Source organism: Strix aluco, chromosome 1, assembly GCF_031877795.1.
Source record: "Strix aluco isolate bStrAlu1 chromosome 1, bStrAlu1.hap1, whole genome shotgun sequence".
Lineage (NCBI taxonomy): Eukaryota > Metazoa > Chordata > Aves > Strigiformes > Strigidae > Strix > Strix aluco.
The window spans coordinates 153,836,728-153,856,855 of NC_133931.1; the positions used below are offsets into that span (position 1 = coordinate 153,836,728).

Genomic DNA, 20,128 nt, shown 5'->3' on the forward strand with positions numbered 1-20,128 from the left:
ATCTGAAATTCAGAGGTGAATTAGTGACATTTTGAATAACATTGCACTGAATGAAAAGCTCATTTGAATACAACACTGTAAAAATACAAGAAGCTGCATTTAAACTCATTCATCCAGGGAAAAAAACATGCCAAAACAAACAGAAAAAGACCTGCAGGAGTGTTGCTGAACTGCAACTGCTGATTTTGTCTGGGAGACCATAAACTATACAAATATGAGTAAGGAAATTGCTCTTGGATGAGGCTGTACCATTGCGTGAAAGGCTGGCTACCATGACCTGCCATTCTCCTGCCTGTGGCTTGGTACATACCTCTACATTCCCCTGCTGTCATCAAGGCCTTGATCCTCTGAATCCCTCTGCCATAAAGGTCCCCATCCAGAACCTATTCCCTTGCTGCTTAACACCAGGGAGAAATCACGCAAGCTTGAGAAGCAATCTCCAGCTGTGGGGCAACAATGTACACCTATACCCTCCGCAGCCAGGTGTCAAATTAAGCCCTTCACAGAAGCTTGCCCTTTGAAAATTGATAGGTGCTTATTCCAGCATGTTCCACATGAGAGGTGCAATGGGGAAACCTATTTCAGAGCAGGAATAAAATGAAGAGTCAATACTGTGATCCTGAAAAACACATTTCAAGATAGAGGAGCCGGGGAAATGTATGCTTTGGCAGCAAGGAGGTCACATCATGGATTTCTAGAGAGGTAGAAAGGAATAAATCTCACTTGGACACCCGACACCATGTCTCACAAATGGAGTTTAAAGAACATACTGGATGATGTGAGCAGAGAAACTCATTTTTTAGTCCCCACCATTTGATGAATCACAAAGACAAAGGTTTGGGATTACAACCTGAGAAAAAAACTTCACTAGCACCTTCTAGGAACATTATATTTTACGAGGCTTTTTTCATTACATCTCCCCAGCACATGTTATACATAACACGCTACAAGCCCCAAGCAGCCGTGCTGTGGTGTGCCAGCCACAGGCTTGCTGCATTTCCCCAAGTGGCTCAGCAGCACTGGCAGAAACATGTGCAGAGTTGTCCTGTACCTATGGCACTGCTCAGTGCTGGGCAAACACACAGCTAGCGATACCAAAGCTTTATATCAGGAATGAAACACCTAGCGCTTTGGGGGAGCTTCATCTAATTGATTAAATGAAGGTTGTCAAACATTGGAAGAGACACCCAGAAAGGTTGTGGGATCTCCATCCTTGGAGATTTTCAAAACTCACCTGGATGTGGCCCTGTGCCACAGCACTTAGTTTTGAAATTTGCTCTGCTTTGAGCAGAGGGCTTGACTAGATGACCTCCAGAGATCCCCTCCCATGTAAATTGTTCAATGTCTCTAAACAAGACCCATTAAACAGCCTCTGATAGGAGCTTCAAGTCATGTCTCAATTTTGGTCTTTTCAAAGGCTTGATCAGAGGGGAGCTTGCTCAACTATCATGGCCAGACTGATTAACTACACTTAACTTATGAGCTGAAAGATAATAGGCAAAAAATGGAGAAGTACAATATGCAATAATACATATCAACTTGGATGAGAAATGACAGAAATAGGGAAAGATTGCTAATGCAGATTGAGATCTGCACACTCATTGAATGCCCAACAGTTTGTACAGCAAAAATAGATCTACTTGAGGCAACATGGTTGATATTGTGTCTGAGCTCTGCTTTCCACAGGAAATAATGCTTTAATTTTAGTCTTTAGTTATATTTGCTCTGCAGGTGGTAGCCAGTAAAATGAACTAAGTCTGCAGGGTACCGAGAATCAGCTGCCTCCTAGCTGAAAGGAAAAGTTTCATATCATGGTGGGAAACCCCTTTGCTACAGCATTTCTGCACAGTCTGAGTGCTTGATACTGCCTTAGAAAAGCAGGTGGGCTACAGTCACAAGGAGCAATAAGGAGGTTTTGCTAGGAGGGATGAAACAGTGATGGATAAAAACTTTTATAAACTTTTAGCTTTGAGCCAGTACCCTCTGACATGCTCCCTCTCTTCTTCCGTCTTTTAGGAGGCTAAGCTCTTACGACAATGGCTCTCAAAGGTGATAGGGCAACAAACAGCTGAGACTGAGACACTAAAAATATTTCCAAGTTGATTTCCCTTGTTTTAAATCTTCAGTTTTCACCAGAAACCTCTTCTCTGCAGAAGAAAAGCCACAACTTACACAAATGTTTGCTTTCTCTTTTCCTCCAGGGCTACATCAAATACTCAGCCCTCTTTTACGGCTACTACAACAACCAGCGGACAATTGGCTGGTTAAAATACAGGCTACCAATGGCATATTTCACGGTTGGGATCAGCGTATTCGGCTACAGCCTGATGGTTGTTATAAGATCGTAAGTACGCCTGGCATTGCCCTCTCTGCAAACTCTGTCTAGATGTGTCTCACAGCTGGGTTCCCCTCCATGGGCATGGCTCACAGCTCAGTCCAGCCTTGGCCAGACAGCTGGGAATGCTTGGGGTGAAGGGGATTGTGTGCCTGCTGTGTCCACGCACTCAGCATCCACCACCCCTGGCTCTGGGTGTACCCGGCCAGTCCTCTGCCTCAGCCATGTGCTCACAAGCATTATTTTGAACCCTCGCACCTCCTTCTCCAGTCCTCTTCTTTCTCCCCTCTGGATCACTTCAATCCTTCCTCCAACATTACTACAGGGCCATCAAACAGGTGAATTTTGTACATGAAGGAGGATTTTACTTACAGTAAATTTTAAAGGCTCCTTTTCCCATCCTTTCATAGCAAAAAAACATTCCTGAAAGCCAACATGAGTCACACAGATGGTGTGAGGGGTACAGAAAAGATGCAGAAGCTACCAGACTGCCTTTGATGCATCTCCAAACCTATCAGTGGAGTTTTAAAGCAGGGCCCCAATCTCCATGACCCTGGTGCACTGTCGCCAAACACCAGTGAGACTCCCCCCTCCCAGGGCACTGAGGACACAGCTGAGGCACTTCTCGCTGCTGAGACAGTCTCTGCAAAGCCAAAAATGAAAAAATAAAACCCCCTGTCTCTGCCTGAGGGCACACCATAGAAAGGTTTTCCTTCCTTTGCAAGAAAGAATAAGCCCATGGATTTGTATCACTGCTGGAACAGGCCCTATTGCTGTGCAGCAGAAAGAGCCTCTTGAGCCTTTGTCTGGAGTGGGACATGGGGATTTGCTGTACATTTGCCATGAAATTGCAGCTTCTGTTGTCTCGCCTTCCTTGAGGGACTGGTGCTAGGAACTCTAGTGGGGGTTACAGAAGGATTTCAGGGATCAAATAATAGAGAGAAAACAGCAGAAGCCATATCTCCTCCTATGCTGATTAACAAGAATAATCCTTTTTCTCTCCCTGCATGACTTGCTGCAAGCTCTTTGGCTCCAGCATTGTGCAGCTACTGAAGTCTCACTAAAACTTTGTGTTGCAGTGGTTGTATTGGACAGCACCAGCGGTTTTCGACTAAATTTAACTAACTAAAGGTAGCAATAATCATATACTGTACCCTAGGACCCAGAAGCACTGTAAATAGAGTTTCTTCATGCACTAACTGGTGGAAGCAATCCTTAACCTGCTTTAATCACCTATGCTAGTTTTTTTCTACATTACTGTTTTAATACAAGACCTGCGTAGCCCTGAAGACCCCATTTAACAATTCAGTCTTCTTTAGACCTGAAGTCCAATGGCATGTGTTACACAGTTGCACCCAAACCCCAAGAACTGCTACCCTGCTCCTTCCTTACCCACCAGAAATCCCAAAACAATTTACAAAGCTGAAGGACACGTGGTGGCTCTGTGAAACGCTGCCTGACCTTGTCACTGCACGTGTCCTTACACAGGATGGCACGCAATGCCAATGAAAGTACAGCAGACGGAGATGATGACAACTTCATTTTCAGCTGGAAAATGTTCACCAGCTGGGACTACCTCATTGGAAACCCAGAGACAGCGGACAACAAGTTTGCATCCATCACCACCAGCTTCAAGGTAACCCTAACCAGCATTTCTCTGCCTGCTTCTGGGGATGGTCCCAGCCCCTACCATGGCAGAGGTTTAAGGGGAAATCTGGGTACTTGTACAACATCTCTCTGTACAAACAACAGGGTATGGCACTGAACCACGGCAGCTCCAGCTCCTGTTCCCGGGGTCACCCTAACGCCTTTTTTAGGATTTGAAAAAAAAAAAAAAATTGCTTTACTTCAGCACACAATTTCCCCACAGCATTCCTCTGGGACATGGCAGGTTGTTTGCTACTCAATGTCTTTCAGTCAAACCAGGATATCTGCATGAAACTTAGTTTGAACTTAACACAAACAACAACATTCAATATAGTCAGAATAGCATGGGATTGCATTTCATAAGGTGGAAAACCATCTGATGTTGCCTTAGGCTGAGTGCTGCTAGATACTCACTCCCCTTCTGTAAGCACCCCTGTTTTTTCAGGAGTCTATCGTGGACGAGCAAGAAAGCAACAAGGATGAGAACATCCACCTGAGGAGGTTCCTGAGGGTTTTGGCCAATGTCCTCATCATATGCTGCTTGTGCGGGAGTGGTTACCTCATTTATTTTGTGGTGAAGCGCTCCCAGACGTTTTCCAAAATGCAAAACGTGGGGTGGTATGAAAGAAATGAGGTAAGGGAACTTTGCTTCTGGTTTTCTGCTGTGAAAATTTGCCTTAGATATCAGCATAATCATTGCCACAGCTTGAGGACAGCACCCAAGGTAGAGGGACTCCCTACCAGGGTCCAGAAGTCCCCTTCAGTACCTTTGTACTTGTTTTAGCCACGAAGCACATCGGTCTCACTGAGAGTTTCCAGGACAAATTAACAACTCCTATAGAGAGGGGAAAATACTCTTACAATAAATCACAATAAAAGTCAATGGGTCTTCAACACTTACAACACTGACTATTTTCTAAAGAATCTACCTCAAGTTGCATATTAATGCTTACAAATTGTGTTGTAATAGAAAGCTCTGTGTGTTAGAAACAAAGCTAAAGTCAGATCTTTATCATTCATCTTGAATCATGGGAATAAGATTTTAGAATGATCATCAAAATTTTTCGGTCTGATTTTGGAATGAGAAGTTCAAATCTGAAGCTCTTCACACACACAAAATCTTTCAACCTATGGAAAGGTTTAATTTCAATGTATACTACACTGAATTTAATTTGGCTTTGATGTATAAGAGTCATACATTTTCATAATTCCCTCAGAAAATATTAGCAAGACTGCACTTTCTCACAAAATGCTTTGATTTATTTCAGTGAACTTTTCCCAAAGAAAAAAATCCTATTTAGAAAAGTTTAATGTCTGAGACTTTCCTGGTGACAACTTGAGATCTGCATATATACAGTTCTGGGTACTGTCCCCTCTTCTGGAATGAAAAGTACAAAAAGAGAAACCTGTGAATCAGAGCCCACCAGCAGCTGTATAGACACAGTCCTCTGCAGGCCAATGGGCACTGTAGGTCTGTAAAAAAAGACACAGCCTGCAAGTCATGCCTGAACTAACACTGATTTACCAATGACCTCATTGACCACAGTATAATTTAGCATCTTGCACCACACAGAGGAACAAAAATATCACTAGAACACATTTTCTTGAGCTGCAAAACTGAGTCCTTGATGTGCTTCCATTCAAATCTGTAATTGCCTATTGCAAAAGCAAAGGTGCTGAACACGGAAAATAAACATTAGCATTGACTAATTATCTTTATGCACACAAGCCAAGTCTTGCACTTCCTCTGAAACTAAAATAAGAACCTCGGAGCTGATGCAAGCAGTACTATGAGGGACTTGGGGAACCTAAATATTCATGAGTTTGGACTGACAGGGAATGAATTCTTCAGAGCTCATTCCTTTGAGATAATAGCAAAAGTGCTCCTGCAAGAGCAAGCCGTGCAACCCAGCCCTGAAGTCTGACACTGTTCTGCCTGCACACTAAGCAAAGCTAGAAGCTAAGCTCACTTTGGCTCCCTCCCCCTTATAAATCCTCCAGAAATCTCCAACCAGTTGCTGGCAGCCCCTGCTCTGCTAAAAGTAACATAGTCACTGTTGTTACTATTAGTGGTAATCTCATTTTCCTCCTGTGGCAGGTTGAAATTGTGATGTCCTTGCTGGGCATGTTTTGCCCTCCGCTGTTTGAAACCATTGCTGCGCTAGAAAATTACCATCCCCGCATTGGACTGAAATGGCAGCTGGGGCGGATCTTTGCGCTCTTCCTTGGGAACCTCTACACGTTTTTGTTGGCCCTGATGGATGATGTCAACGAAAAAGTAAGAGCTGAGAAGCCATGTTTACAAGCATTTTCCAAAGCCAAGGGTGAGCACAGCCCATCCCCATGGCCAGTAGGGATGATCACCCCCTTTGCAGTAGATGCTTCCCCCATCCCCAACCCTCTCGAGGATCTGCTGCAGCGCCCCAGGGAGACTCATCAACTAGAGGGGTTTCCAGAGTCTCCAACTTCTCTTTACAGCCCTGAAAAGAGAGTGGTTATTGTCTCCTATAATCATGGCATGTTAGGTCAATTTGATTTTTTTTTTTTTTCCATCTGACACTGTTTGCAATTTCTATTAACACAGACTCCAAGGATATAGTTTATAATCCTCTTCCCCTGCACTCCCCTCTTTAACATTATCCTGGTAGCGTGTTGCAGGCAGATAACTGCGGGAAAGGATAAACGTCTAACTGATCCGCAGAAAAAATGACTGTTTTAAGCTGAGAATTGGAGGAATTGGGGTAGTTTGCTCTGCCCTGAAAAACTGTGAAAAAAGCGAGGAAGGACAACTGGATAGACGCTCCCTCAGCATGTAGGCGGAGGTCTGGCTCCTCTACATGTGGGGACCAGGCTGCTAGCTCCCCAGAATTCACAGTGCCCTTTTCTGCTTTTGATCTGGAAGAGCTGCTGCTCCCCTGTTCCTGGCAAGAGGGAAGGAGTTCTCGTCTATTGCCAACACTGCAACTCTGTTGTAAGCAGATGCTTATATGATGGGTGGTAACTGGTAGGGAGGAGGGGGAATGCAACGCCTTGGGTCTCTCCAAACACATCCTCCTATATTTCCTGAAGTTTTTGGCTGGTGGGGGTGGGTCTCTTCACTCCAGCTGGCTGAAGAGGATGTGGTGAAGAACATCACGCACTGGACACTGCTTAGTCACCACAACTCATCCGTGGGGAATGGCAGCACCGCCACCCCACCTCCTCTTGATCCTGCAGACGTGCCCAGGGGACCCTGCTGGGAGACAACTGTTGGCATTGTAAGAAATCTGTTACGTAGTAAGTCTCTGGGCTGGTTTGGGGTGGGGTTTTGTTGTTGTTGATGCTGTTAGTATTTCCAGGCTTGAAGTTTTCCTCACAAATGACATCTCCTTTCCTGACTCTAACATAGCAGCACCAAGACAGCAGAAGTCCTTGGCTATGGTTCTCAAGCCATGGTGGCGAAATCCCCACCTGGAACCGCCAAGGGCATGCACAGCTCTGCTGCACTTGCTGTGAAGAGCACAAAAGGTAGTTTGCAACTATGCCTGCATCATGTTTTCGTTCAGATCACGACTGCGCCTTTGAAGCAAACGTCTTCTCTACTTACTACTGCAATTCAGTTCACACTGTAGAGTAGCTTTGGAACAGTAGTGAAGGCCAACCACAGGACATGCCTCAAGGGAAGTTCTGACACATCCCAACTCTAACGCATTGTGAGGCCATGGGACAAGAGCAAAATTAGGCAAAATAACCCCCCTGAAAGGCATGCAGGGTGGCCTTCAAGTCCTCAGAGCTTCACCCTACAAATCCACCCAGCAACCTTCACCTTGCTCCAAGAAGTTCTGCAGCCAGACTATGCACTCTTTAAAAAGCAGTTATTTGTCGGCTGATATAGATAGCTAGGCTTACCAAGCTACAAGGCTATGCATTACTCTGTATGCCCAATGAGTCTTCACTAGCCAAGTGGTTTTCATTTAAGTGGGAAAAGAGCAGCCACCGCCACTCCTTGGAAGATGCTGATCCTCAGTGCAGCTGAGCTGTCATCCTCCAGATGCTTGTTTTTTCCCCTCAGACTTTTAAACCTTTTCTTGTAAGTGTTTTTCTTTCTGAATTCTTGGGACACCAACTATCTCCATCCTACAAGTCTTACTTCTGCCTGCAATTTTACCCTTCTTGTGTTGCACATCTCCCCTCTCTACACTTACTCACAGCTCTTGTTTATAACTGAGAAATTTCCTCAGGAGTCCACGTGAAGGTTATGAAGCTGAGCCATAGCAGAGCTAAAACCAGTCAAAATTACCCCCAGTGTATCTGTGTGTTACACCAGCATTACTGCAGCATTACCATTCTGCTTCTGTTTTATGTGCTGCCAACATACAATGCAGTCAGTAACACTAGCATCAACTATCAGGGCTAATGTCTGTAACGGAGCTCGTGGTTCCCAAGCACAGAGGTAAAGCTTAGGCACTGCTGAGTGTTTGAAAACAGGCAGGGAGTTTGCTCATGGCACGTTTTTCTGAAGGTTACTGTCATGTAAAGACAAATGGCTTAATAAAGAAATACAGTCCTGAATGCGCTACTGAAATTATAGGAGCTAAATATTTTTTCCTTGTTTTAAATTGCAGGAGATTGTAAGGCTCACCGTGTCCGATATCCTGGTGACCTACATAACCATCCTGGTGGGAGATTTCATCCGAGCTTGCTTCGTCAGATTTATGAATTACTGTTGGTGCTGGGACCTAGAGGCTGGATTTGTAAGTCAGTGTCTTATAGCTGAGAAGACAGAAGTAATTTAGGGCCATTTGGTCAAATGTTACAAACAGATTGGTTTTGAATGCTTCCAGTGGTCTTCCAGTCTTGTCTGATAATTTAATTGGCATGGGTAGTCTCTGCATTACTTCTCTGGATCAATCAGTTCCATCCCAGAAAGAACCCTACAAAAAAGCAGGTCTCTCCCCCACCCTCAGGACTTTAAAACATGAAGTTGAGTTAAAAAAAAGTTAAATCTGATGTCCATTCAGTTGTTATAAACCCAAACCTTTGGGCCATTCTATACCTGTTTTCAAAGCCCCAGACCTTCCTGTTCATTGCCCACCCCACAGCCAGTAGCACGCTTTACTCACAGCACCGTCTTCTTATTAATGCTGGAAGCTGGTGTTACTTCTGCTGCAGTGGAGCAAAGAGCATTTCCTTCCCCTCTCATGTATGTGTAACACATGGACTCTTTGGTATTCATAAAGGCTACATTACCAAAGCAGCCAGCACTGGAGCTACACAAATACAGAAGAAAATTATGAAGGAAAAAGTCCATTGTCACACATAAGAAATGACAAAACCAGATGGATTCAGAGATGGAGCTACCTTGCAAGATTAGAATTATAGCAGTGCACCAGCTGCCTAGCTGTCATACTAGGAGGATTTTCAGGAAGGGGCTGCAGAAGAACAAAGAGGAGGGCTTTGCAGGTGTCTACTGGGGCCTGGTCAAGCATGGGCTGTTGGGGAAAACAGGCATTTTGTTGCTTGTGGAGCTCTTTGTATTTCTTCTGCGGGAGGCAGAGGATGTTTCCAGAGTGGCCAAGGGATTTTAGAGCTCAGAGGACACCCCAGCAGCCAAGCAGCACAAAATTGTTCCCATTGTGTGTGCTCAGAGATCACGGTCTTGTTGAAGCTTCTGGTTTACTCCTCCTGGCCACGTCCTCCTCTCACTTTGTTAGCTGCCTTTGATTTCTTTTTTTTAGATGTTTTTCTCAAAACCACCTTTAGAAATACTATTCAGGGTTTTCTGCATTCTCAAGATCTCCACTGTACAAATAGCTGGAAATGCCTTCTGTCCTGCAGGCACTCCTTGATGTATAAAAAAACCCCCAAACATTTCCTGGACATCCATCCTCCACCTCTCAGTGAAATTTAAAAGAGCTGCTTTAGGGCTTATTCTGCACTTCCCTCTCTGCTTTCCCCTGGCATTTGGCATCAACCCAGGCAGGCTGCAAGATTTTGCACTGAGAAAAAAATGCCATTCAGCATCTGTCAGGGGATGACCAGACTAAAATGCTCCAGCAGGTCAGCTTTTGCAAAAGAGCAGTCCAACCCAGGGAGCTCAGAAAGAGCAAAGTGAGGCCCTTATTTATTAGGACTAAGTAGCAGTGTTTATTTGCAGCCCATAACATGGGCAGCACTAGAGGGTTGGCACTCTGCGGCCTGGCAAAGGCAAAATTCTCCTTTCATGCCAAGCGGCTCCTATGGTAGTTACAAAGACGAAAGCACTGTGACCTTCCCTCCTCTTTTTCTCCAACATCTTTGGGAGATTCATATATTCTTCCTGGTGCTATGTGCATTACTCCACTGGTGCTCAAATAGGGGTTGGTTTTTTTTTTTCTTCCCTGGCCCAGGAATGAAAAAAGAGTGAAAGAGGATTTGGTAACATCCATCTAACCCAACATAGCCATGGGCACCAGCACAACTGTATATGTGTTTTTCTAACCTATATAGTGAATAAGTCTCTTGCTTAACCCAGCCTTTTCACACAGAAGTACTCAAGGGAGAGGACAGCAGACACTGAAAGCTGCCTTTATTTTCAGGGGGAAAAAAAGAAGCCAAAATTAAGCTCTAGCTAAAGATTTGAAGTAGAAATGAACCAGAATCAAAAAACCAAAAAAACCCAATATTTGCACCCATCCTTTCCCAAAGCTGTGAGCAGTCAGCTAGGCTCCTATTGAGTTTTCATCACAAAAGACAAACATCTTAAACCTCAACTTCATGAATTGCTGACAGTATTAAGTACATGCAAACTGTGTGAAAAACAGACATACTGCACAGAACATTTCAAACATATAAGGGCATCACCCATCAATTCTTAGAACTGTGTTTTTTGCATTTCAGTAAAAAAAAAACCTTTTTTTCAAGAAAACGTAAAAGAAAAACTTTAGACACGGTTTAATCTGCCAAAAATCATTTGAGTTGTGTGCACAAAAGCAGACATATGTAGAAGAAAGAGTAGCTTCAATCATAGGCAAATCTAGCAGAATAATAATTTATAAAACAACAAATACTGTCAATAGGTTAGACCAGCCTGTTCTGAATTTACCACCATTAGCACCCACATCAGACAGGTTGCTCCATATATAGCAGTATTTTAACTACTGACTAGCACAGAGCAAAATGCCACCAGATATCCATCAGGTCATATATTCCTTCGTATTTCTCTCCCTTTGCCCTCTGCTTCTGTTCTTCAGCAGCCTGCTGCTGCCAGACCTGGGGATGTGGATACATCTCTGGTGTAGCATTTGCCCTCCAGCTCATCATTATCACCATTTAAACATGCAATATTTTACCAGGGTGGAACTGTAATCCCATAGCCAGATACACCAGCTGGAGTGTAAAAGCTAGTCTCGTGCCATGGCTCCTTTGCTCGCAGCTGGCTTTATATTAGCAGGGAGAAATAAACACAGAACGCCTCTAAGTACCTCCATATATCTTTCCAATTTTCAACAAGCCAAGAGAGAAGCAGCGGCCCACAGTGCAGTAGCTCCAATTTTGCTTTCACCACAATGCTGCTGGTCATTCAAGCAGTACACATGCAGTGGGAGCCCTCCCAGAAATCCCTTCATACCAACTTTAAATAAGCATCCTTATACCCAGCAGCAAACAATAGCAGGTACCTCTAGCAACAACACACTCTCTTTCCTTTCCCCATGCAGCCGTCCTATGCAGAGTTTGACATTAGCGGCAACGTTTTGGGTTTGATCTTCAACCAGGGAATGATTTGGTAAGATATTTCCTCTTTTTTTGGTTGTTTTTTTGCATTATATAGAAAACCTGCCAGTGGAGTTAGAAAGCTTCCAAGCCAGCTAGAATAATCTTTGGGCTTCTCTTTATCTGATTGTTTGGCTTTCTGTGCTTGACTATAAAAGTGGAAATTTAAAAATATCAGCTTAGTCATTTAAGAGGAGTAGCAGTGGCATAACTGAAACAGAGATCAGTCATGCAAACCCTGCCCCACTCCCACTTTTATAACGTCATTTTTTCCTAGTGTTAAAAATTTATTCAGATGGTCCATGTGCTAGGGGAAAAGATCAGAAAGGGTTTTGAGGGCACAGTGAGTTTACACGTCAATGCAAGGGTGGGCATGGAGCCAGCTAGAGCAGGCTGGGCAGGAGGGCCATGTCCCAAAACTGGCCCAAGGGAGGGCAAACAGGAGCTGCTCTGCCCTACTGTGGCAGCACCAGAGGCAACAGTACAGAGTACCCTCACCTCCTCTGGGGTAAGGTGGTTTTTTTGCCATGGGTTGATAATTTCTACCTGTTCCCCTACTACAATATCTCTGCAGATTTAAGGGGGTCTCACCCTGCTGGTTACATTCACCCGACATTTTCCAAGCTATCTCCAAGCAATTTTTGACACAAACTGAAAATCTCTCTTTGCAACTACTGTGAGGTCTGAGACCTCGCTGGTCCTCAATGCATGGTTACTGTACCCTAACATGGATGCGGGTGACTTCTCCTCCATGAGCACAGGGGTAGCACAAGCCAGCCTGCTCAGACTTTGTGGGCAAACTTGCCACCACGTGAACACTTGTTTCCCTTCTGAAAATAAAAAACCTTCCAGCCTGTCAAAAAATAGCAACTGTCCGTCTCCTTTCCTTTTCAGGATGGGATCCTTTTACGCACCAGGGCTCGTGGGTATAAACGTGCTGCGCTTATTAACCTCCATGTATTTTCAGTGCTGGGCTGTTATGAGTAGCAATGTCCCTCACGCACGAGTCTTCAAAGCATCCAAGTCTAATAATTTTTACATGGGACTTCTGCTGTTGATCCTGTTCCTCAGCCTCCTGCCTGTGGCTTATACCATCATGTCCCTGCCTCCCTCCTTTGACTGTGGACCGTTCAGGTACTAGCAAAACACCAAAAAGGCCATTTTTCTGCACTGATACAAGGGATTATTCCCATGAAGTTAGATGGCCTGGACTCCAGCAAAGATGGCAAAATGCCTCCATTCTCCATCTGGTTAAAGCCTTAGCAACATGAGGCAACAGGCCATGTCCGGCTGCGGGGTACAAACAGTCAGCTGGGAGCACTGAACCTGCTCTGAGCTCCTGTTTGCTGTTCTCCAGCAGTCTTGGCAAACTCGGCTGCTTTGCCTCCTCTGCTACATGATTCCTGGTGTTTCCCCAACACACACTGATGAAAGCACCAGAGGATGGCAGGGGTGGGACAGCAGGGTCCAACCCCCAGTAAAAAAAGCAATAGGAGCACCCCTAAGGCTCTTTGGAACATTGTGGGAGCAAAACAGGTCTGAAGCCTCCTTCTAAGACTTTTTCCATAGAGCCAAGAACTCCCTCAGCACGAGATGTATTTTACATGTTGAATTTTGTGGGAAAATAACAGGAAATAGATAGGTCTGAGCCTGAAAAGTTGCAGCTTTAATTTTTTTTTTTTTTTAAAAAAAAGCCCTTTTTTAAATTAGGACAGAATCAGCACTGCACAGAGCATTCAGTGGACTGGATTAACATGCCAATAAAGTCTAATTTGATTGAGTAACCCCATTTCCTGGGCCTGCTGAGTCTGACTCAGCAAGGAGCCAGCTTGGAACAAATTGTTCCTGTAGATGCACTGGTTTAGGTTATTCACTTGCTAATAGAGAGTGACAACAGAAAGCTAAAAGACTCAGGGGAGAAGGCAAGAGACCAAAATTCCCTCAGTTCTGTAACAAGGACAGGTGTCAACAAGCAATGTCAGAAGATCTGACAAGAAACTTGTTGCAGGCACACTATCATTTGGAGAGGAGTAATCTGCGATGTGAAAGAGCTATTTCAGTTCCAAATCAACCCTCCAAATGCCACTCAGCCTGATTCAGACCCTTGGCACACCTCTCAGCTCCACTGAAAGCTCAGCTCTCCTGGGTTTAAGGCAGTTGATGAAGTTGGGATACCATTTAGCCAAGTTTGTCTTTATTGACTCTCATCATCAGGACAGAGTCCAACACCTTCCTGAGCATAATCCTGCAAGATCCCAGGAGGCAATAAGCCTAAAGATGAGGAATAGCACTCATAGGGTTGAATTCACAGACCCAGAGATGCTGGGAAGAGAAGAAGGTCAGTTATGTAATCCAGCCTTTTACAGATTTGTTCTTCTTTCATACAGAATACTCTCATCTGCTTTATCAATCCAGTTTGAAATTACTCTTTCACTGAGTTTCCTATTAAGCAATAATCACAGCTTGCTATTTTTGTCATTACTTAGCAGCACTTCAAGTTGGCTCATTATTTCAGAAAGACGGAATTTGCATACAGAAAGTCATCTCTACCATGAAAAGGCCATATTTAACAAGATATTGAACAGAAATGTATGGTTACTTCAATCTGTAGGTTTCTATACATTTCAGAGGGGTAAATAGTCATAACTCATAAAGGAGACACATGTGGAAATGAATGCATTAAGTCCAGGAGCAAGTTGGTGTAGCAAAGATTATTCTTATAATCAGTGGGGAGCGGGGACGAATGGAGGGACCAAAGGGTAATTTAAAATGAATGTATTTCAAAATCCTTGGTGGCCAACAGCAAGCTGATGCTCACTGAAGGAGAGAGGAAACATGCTACTTAGCATCCTTAGATTAGGAGTTTTGTCCCTCCAGGAAATACCACCACTCCTTAACTGGCCGTTTGTCTTTCCAGTGGAAAGAAAAGGATGTATGAAGTCATTCAAGAGACCATTGAGCTTGATTTCCCACTTTTTGTTGCCAAGATCTTCAGCTATGTGGCAAATCCAGGACTGATCATACCTGCAATTCTGCTCATGGTGTAAGTTTTCCTTGCAATATTACATGCCTGGCTGGGGGGAGGAAGTTGAAAAAAAATTCTGGGATGTTAGTGAGGTCTAAATACAGCTTCTGCTAAGACAACAGCCTGGATTAGGGCAGACACATGCTCCCTACCCCCCTCACCTTTGCCCAACCCAATTTCCCAAAATTTAATTACCTGACCACCTAATTAAACACAACTTTGTAGATGAACTGCATTGCTGACAGAGGCCTTCTGGATATCAAAGCTGTCACAACTTCCATATGAAAAATTTTCATTAGCCAGCATGAAATAAATCGACAGTCTCAGCCTATTGCCTTTTGGAGAAGCAATTTCTCCACCACAGCTGGTGGTATTTCCAGCACTGCCAAGCCAGGACATTCAAGAATTTCATGTTCCAAAAATATGAAGATGTGGTATGGTTTTTGTTTGCGTTGTTGGGGCTTTTTGTTTTTTCCAAATAATACACCTGGAATTTGTTTCAGTGCCGTCTGATCATTTCAGCTTTGAAACCACACTTAAATCCCTAGCATCTTCAGCACTAGGACCAGGGCAGTTGGTTTTGGTTTGTTTTTTTTGTTTTGTTTTCTTTTTTAAAAAGATATTTTTGGCATTGTTCTTGAGGTTTCCATAGCTATCAAAATAAGTGGGAGAGCTGTGGCCAAACTTTATAGGCAGCTCTGAACACTCCAGACTAAACAGTGAGAGACAAGGAGAGTGTTGGGGAGTGTATTACATATGGTTGCCTCCTCTGACTCTTCCTTGGGCATTTATATACATCAGAGAGGGTCCTCTGGGCTGATCCAGTACAGCCGTTCTTGGGCACTGTGATCCTTCATTCTGAATAGGCTACACTGAAATTAATGCCATTAAATTAAATCAAATACAAGTTCCCATGTTACAAAGTTTCTTATAGAAACAGCTTGAGAAAAATCCCAATTAAACTGAAAATGACCTGTCATCCCTCTACCTGCCTTGAGCTGCTTACTCATTTTAACCTAAAGAAAGATGATCAGATACTGTAACTCATGCAAACAGATACTACACTTAGAAGAATCAAACCAGATACACTCAGCAGACAAGAAGTCTCACACTACGTCCCTAGTACAACCAAGCATGTTATTAGTAGCTCTATTCCTGCGGGCTTCACAGTAGCACTAGCAGATGCTACCACAAACACAAGATGAAGACTGCAGAGCTAATCCACCCCAAATGGATGGCATTTACAAAAGGGCTGCAGGTCAGATTTCTGAGGCTTTGATGCAACTCCCCAAAAAGGTGGTGGGAGAGCAGTAGATCTTTGAAAATAATGTTTTGTTCAGTGACAATCTCCTGCACTTTCCTCCACTGACAGCTGGGACAGGGAAGAGCACAAATCTATTTTATTTGCTGAAGAGACACCTTTTATCACACCTTCCCAGTCTGGGCTATTCCCACACCACAGCCTTCCCATTGGTCCATCTCTCCAAGACACCATTTTGTCTCTGCCTGATCCCCTCTGCAAACTGAGAGATACCCTATGTCCACATTACCTAAAACATCCTTGTTTCCCACCCAGATACACTGCCTGTGCGGCCTTTGAAGATATTAGATATTTGTGATTTCCAGTTGTTCAGCTATGGAGAGAGTCACAGCCCTAAAAAAAGTGGTGGGCCCCATGGTGCCTGGACAAGTCATACCTACAGCCCCTTGACAGTAGCTCTCACATGCCCAGAGAGCATTGGGTGTCTTGTGGAAGTACTGCTCGCTATATGCACGCAAACGTTTCCTGGGATAATCCCTGATGAAAACAGAGCCACCATACAAGGATGTCTCCTAAGGCTTGGGTCCTTTTCTCCTCTCAGAAATTTTCAGTTGAGGGAATCACATTTAGTGAGTCCCCAGTCTCCTGCCTCCTCCCTGAAAGTCTTCAGCTTCTGCTTCTACATCTGCTGTGGTGCAGACAGGTAGACAGGGTCAAGCTGGAGCTAGCCTTTACACTGATCCCCATCCAGCTGGCCGGGAGATTAAAACCAGGGAAATGTAAAAGCTTAATTTGGTCCTGATGAGCAGAGAGCCAGCAGCTCTCAAAGTAGCAGGGGCAAGACAACCTACAATGCAGCCTAAATAAAAAAATAGCCTGTACAAAGAGTGACAGGTGGATCATAAATGGCCGGTCTGTTGATTTTGATGGCAGATGCTCCAAAAAATATGTTTTCTGCTTCTATGGACTGAATGGAGTGATTTTCTCTAGCCATCATAACCCCTTCTCTTTTTCCAGCTGCAATCCAAAACTCCTATTTATTTCTGTTCTTGGTTTCTGGTCCCAAACAATGATGGGGGTCCAGCAGGTGACATGGGTGTTAAACTTACTGTTTCTAGCTGCCCAGGGATAAGGGGGGGGGGGGGGGGGAATTAAAGAGAAAGAAGAAGCAGAAATATTGTGCAAACAGGCACATAACCTAATACCACTTGGGTCCAGAGCAGGATTTCAAATCATGCCTTGCAGAGCTTCCTGGCAGAAGCTAGAAACACCTTACTGCATCAAGTAGAAGATTGAAAACTACTGTGCAGGCTAGAGAAGGGCAGTGACCCACACTCTCTCCACAGATCTGGGGGAGGAGTAAATCAGAGAAGAGGGGTGCCAGGGACACACAGCATCCATGCTAAACAGCTCAAGCATGAGGTGTATCCTCAGGCTCATTTTAGAAGCAAATAAATCTAAAGCACCCCATTGAAAATGGGTAAACTCCATTTGCTAATGCTTACTTGATTTCCCAGCAAAGTTTACAGCTTCTCGTGCTGCTGTTCACAGTCAGACCAGGACCTGGCTTTGTTCTGCCTTTTCTGGGAGCCAGCACTAGCAGTATAAATCAGGGATTCAATAGCAAATCAAGCACACCTGTAGGACCTGCCCAGGACACTGGCATGCACCTTGGAGGATGACGCAGGTTGCTTCAGCATTGCTGACTACCTGCAGATTTCGACTGCAGCAAAGGCATCCCCCCACATCCCCTTTCTGTGGCACTGTCCCTTTCCCCTCTCCCTCCAAAGATCCCTTAAGGGCAGTTCAATCCTCGACAAACTCCCTTGAGCAATACAGCTAGAACAGAGGAAACTCAGACTTAACCCCCAGACAGAGAGGGCTTATATCTCACAGTGTTTGGGAGAGGGACCTGGTGAATTCACACCCTTCCCATCAATGTCCCACTAAACACAGTAGACATCAGGCGAGGAAGCTGTGATGGCTGGAGATGATGCTGGCAGCTAATGCAGAGGGTGAAAAAGGACTGAAAAAGGAATGGAAATAGATTTGTTCAGTTACTCAATGAACTTGAGAAGGAAGCTCAGAAACAGAGTGCATGGCATCCCAGGTGGCTTTGAATAGGCAGATCTAGTTATCTTTATGAAAACAGGAGTGCTCCAGGCACTTACATCCTGGCTAGTCACAACAAAAACTGCAAAGCAGCCCCAAAACCCTGATTACAAAGTAATATTTCCTAGGCAATGAGTTTGATGACATAGAAGAAATAAAACTATCGCATCCTTACAGAAGAACAAAAATAACGATTTCCAATAGGTTTTTGCAGGGCAGAGAGCCCAGATCACCAAGACTGAGTTTTGGGTTAATACTAGGCAAAAAGAAGCAAATGTGTTTCCCCTAGACAGACCCCTGTGAAAAGCCTCAAGAAAGGCCATCCTAAGTATCCCTTCCTGATCTCCCACCTGGAAACCAATACGCCAGAACACAGTGCCTTGCTGGGCTTAGTCAGGCACTTGCTGACAAAATCCTCGAGCCTGGTTTGAGAGCGCTAAACCCAGGTCAGACCCACACAAGCAGGTTATGAACTCTGGAAACTTTTTTTTTTTAGTCTACCTGTTTTTTTTTTTTCTTTTACAAGAGAATTTTTTACTTTACTTCTTAAAAAAACCCTGAAAATGTGGTGAACTGAATGGCTGGTGCTTTTCCTGGGAATGGCTTGGAGTCACTGGGCAGATGATGTTTATAATTTAGAAGAATAAAAGCACTCTACAAAAGCAGGAGGAGACATTTTTGACAACCAAAATATTACTGGCTGGCAAGTAGCAGCAGTGGCGAGACAGCCCCAGACGCTTGGGCATGTTTTAAAACACAAAAGCTGGCTGCCAGCACACCCTCTCCCATCCCACTCGCCTTTCAGTTCCCTCCAGCTTGGCTCAGTTTTCCCCTGGTTTTAGTGTGCCCTTTTTGAGAAGAAGAGATTGAAAAAAAACCCACCACCATAGCTCTGGTCTGACCTGGCTTCTGCTTGTCCTTGGTTCCCATCTCTGATCACTCCCGACAGCCCCTTCCCGGGATGCAAGAGGCAGCCAGTCCTGGCCAAGTGGGAAAGGAGGACCGTGCCTTGAGAAACGTGATTTTCAGGAAAGGTTTCAGGGCCCTGCTCTGCCACCGTTTTCCTGGTTTCCTAGTTTTTTCTAAGGTCCTTGTGTAACCTGGTGTCTGTTTTGTCTCTCAGACCAGAGTTTTCCTTTGAGCCATGGCAGACAGCCATGTGTTTTATCAGCCAAGTTGGTTTTCAAGGCTGGTGCCTAGTTTCACCAAACAAAGGAAGCAGAGAGAGCCCATGGCCAGCCAAGGTGTAGGAAGGAGGGCAGAATGGTCATTTTTCTTCTGTTTGAGCAGAACTGAGCTACTGGACTGGCTCAGCCCATCTTAGCTGACCATGCCATGAGGCATCCTGAATTTCTGCTAAGCCTTGAGCCTCTAAAGGCAGTTTGGAAACAGCTGGTGGGAAAACAAGGTATTAGAAGGTAGGCAAAAATTAAATGTTCCCTCCTTGTGAAACCTTCTCCTCTGATCCCATCGCTACAGCAACACATTTGTTTTTGTAGCCTTGCCATCTATTACCTAAACGCTGTGGCTGAAGCATACCAGCGCGCCAATGCAGAGCTGAAGAAGAAAATGCAAATGGTAAGTATTGATCTGTCAAAGCCATCTTTGAAATAACATGCACTTCAAGTCTGATGCACAACATGCTTTTAAATTGCTCTTCACTTCTGAACACGTTAGTGACACAAAGGGAAGATGCATTTTATGCTTGTGCAGTTCTCTCTGATGACATTAATGGCTAACTGCAAATAGTGGTCACATCCCATAACAGGCAACTATTTCATACATCAAAACTACAGTGAGTTTTCCCATAATCTCCACTTTCCACCTACAAAAATAAGTTACCTCAAAGTTCAAGTAATGTTTTGGAGCCTGAGATTTCCCAGGGACAATGACAAGCCTATCAAAACCACTGCCAGATTTTGTACAAGCCGAAGAGTAAAGAGCCATAAATAACAACATGGCAATAACATTTTTTCCCCAGTAATTTTCAAAGCACTTTACAAAGGAGACTGGTGTC

The 20,128-nt window shown here is 44.3% G+C and overlaps 1 protein-coding gene across 1 annotated transcript in view; it reads left to right on the forward strand.

Annotated features, from left to right (window-relative positions):
• The window catches only part of TMC2 (transmembrane channel like 2), a 32,579-nt gene that overhangs the window by 10,512 nt on the left and 1,939 nt on the right, over positions 1–20,128 (forward strand). Inside the window, exons 9-18 of the mRNA XM_074816358.1 lie at positions 2,202–2,344; positions 3,824–3,971; positions 4,428–4,616; positions 6,081–6,260; positions 7,087–7,239; positions 8,587–8,715; positions 11,659–11,726; positions 12,608–12,847; positions 14,631–14,756; positions 19,611–19,689. Of these exons, the coding sequence (XP_074672459.1) occupies positions 2,202–2,344; positions 3,824–3,971; positions 4,428–4,616; positions 6,081–6,260; positions 7,087–7,239; positions 8,587–8,715; positions 11,659–11,726; positions 12,608–12,847; positions 14,631–14,756; positions 19,611–19,689 (1,455 nt within the window). The remainder of the gene's footprint in view (positions 1–2,201; positions 2,345–3,823; positions 3,972–4,427; positions 4,617–6,080; positions 6,261–7,086; positions 7,240–8,586; positions 8,716–11,658; positions 11,727–12,607; positions 12,848–14,630; positions 14,757–19,610; positions 19,690–20,128) is intronic.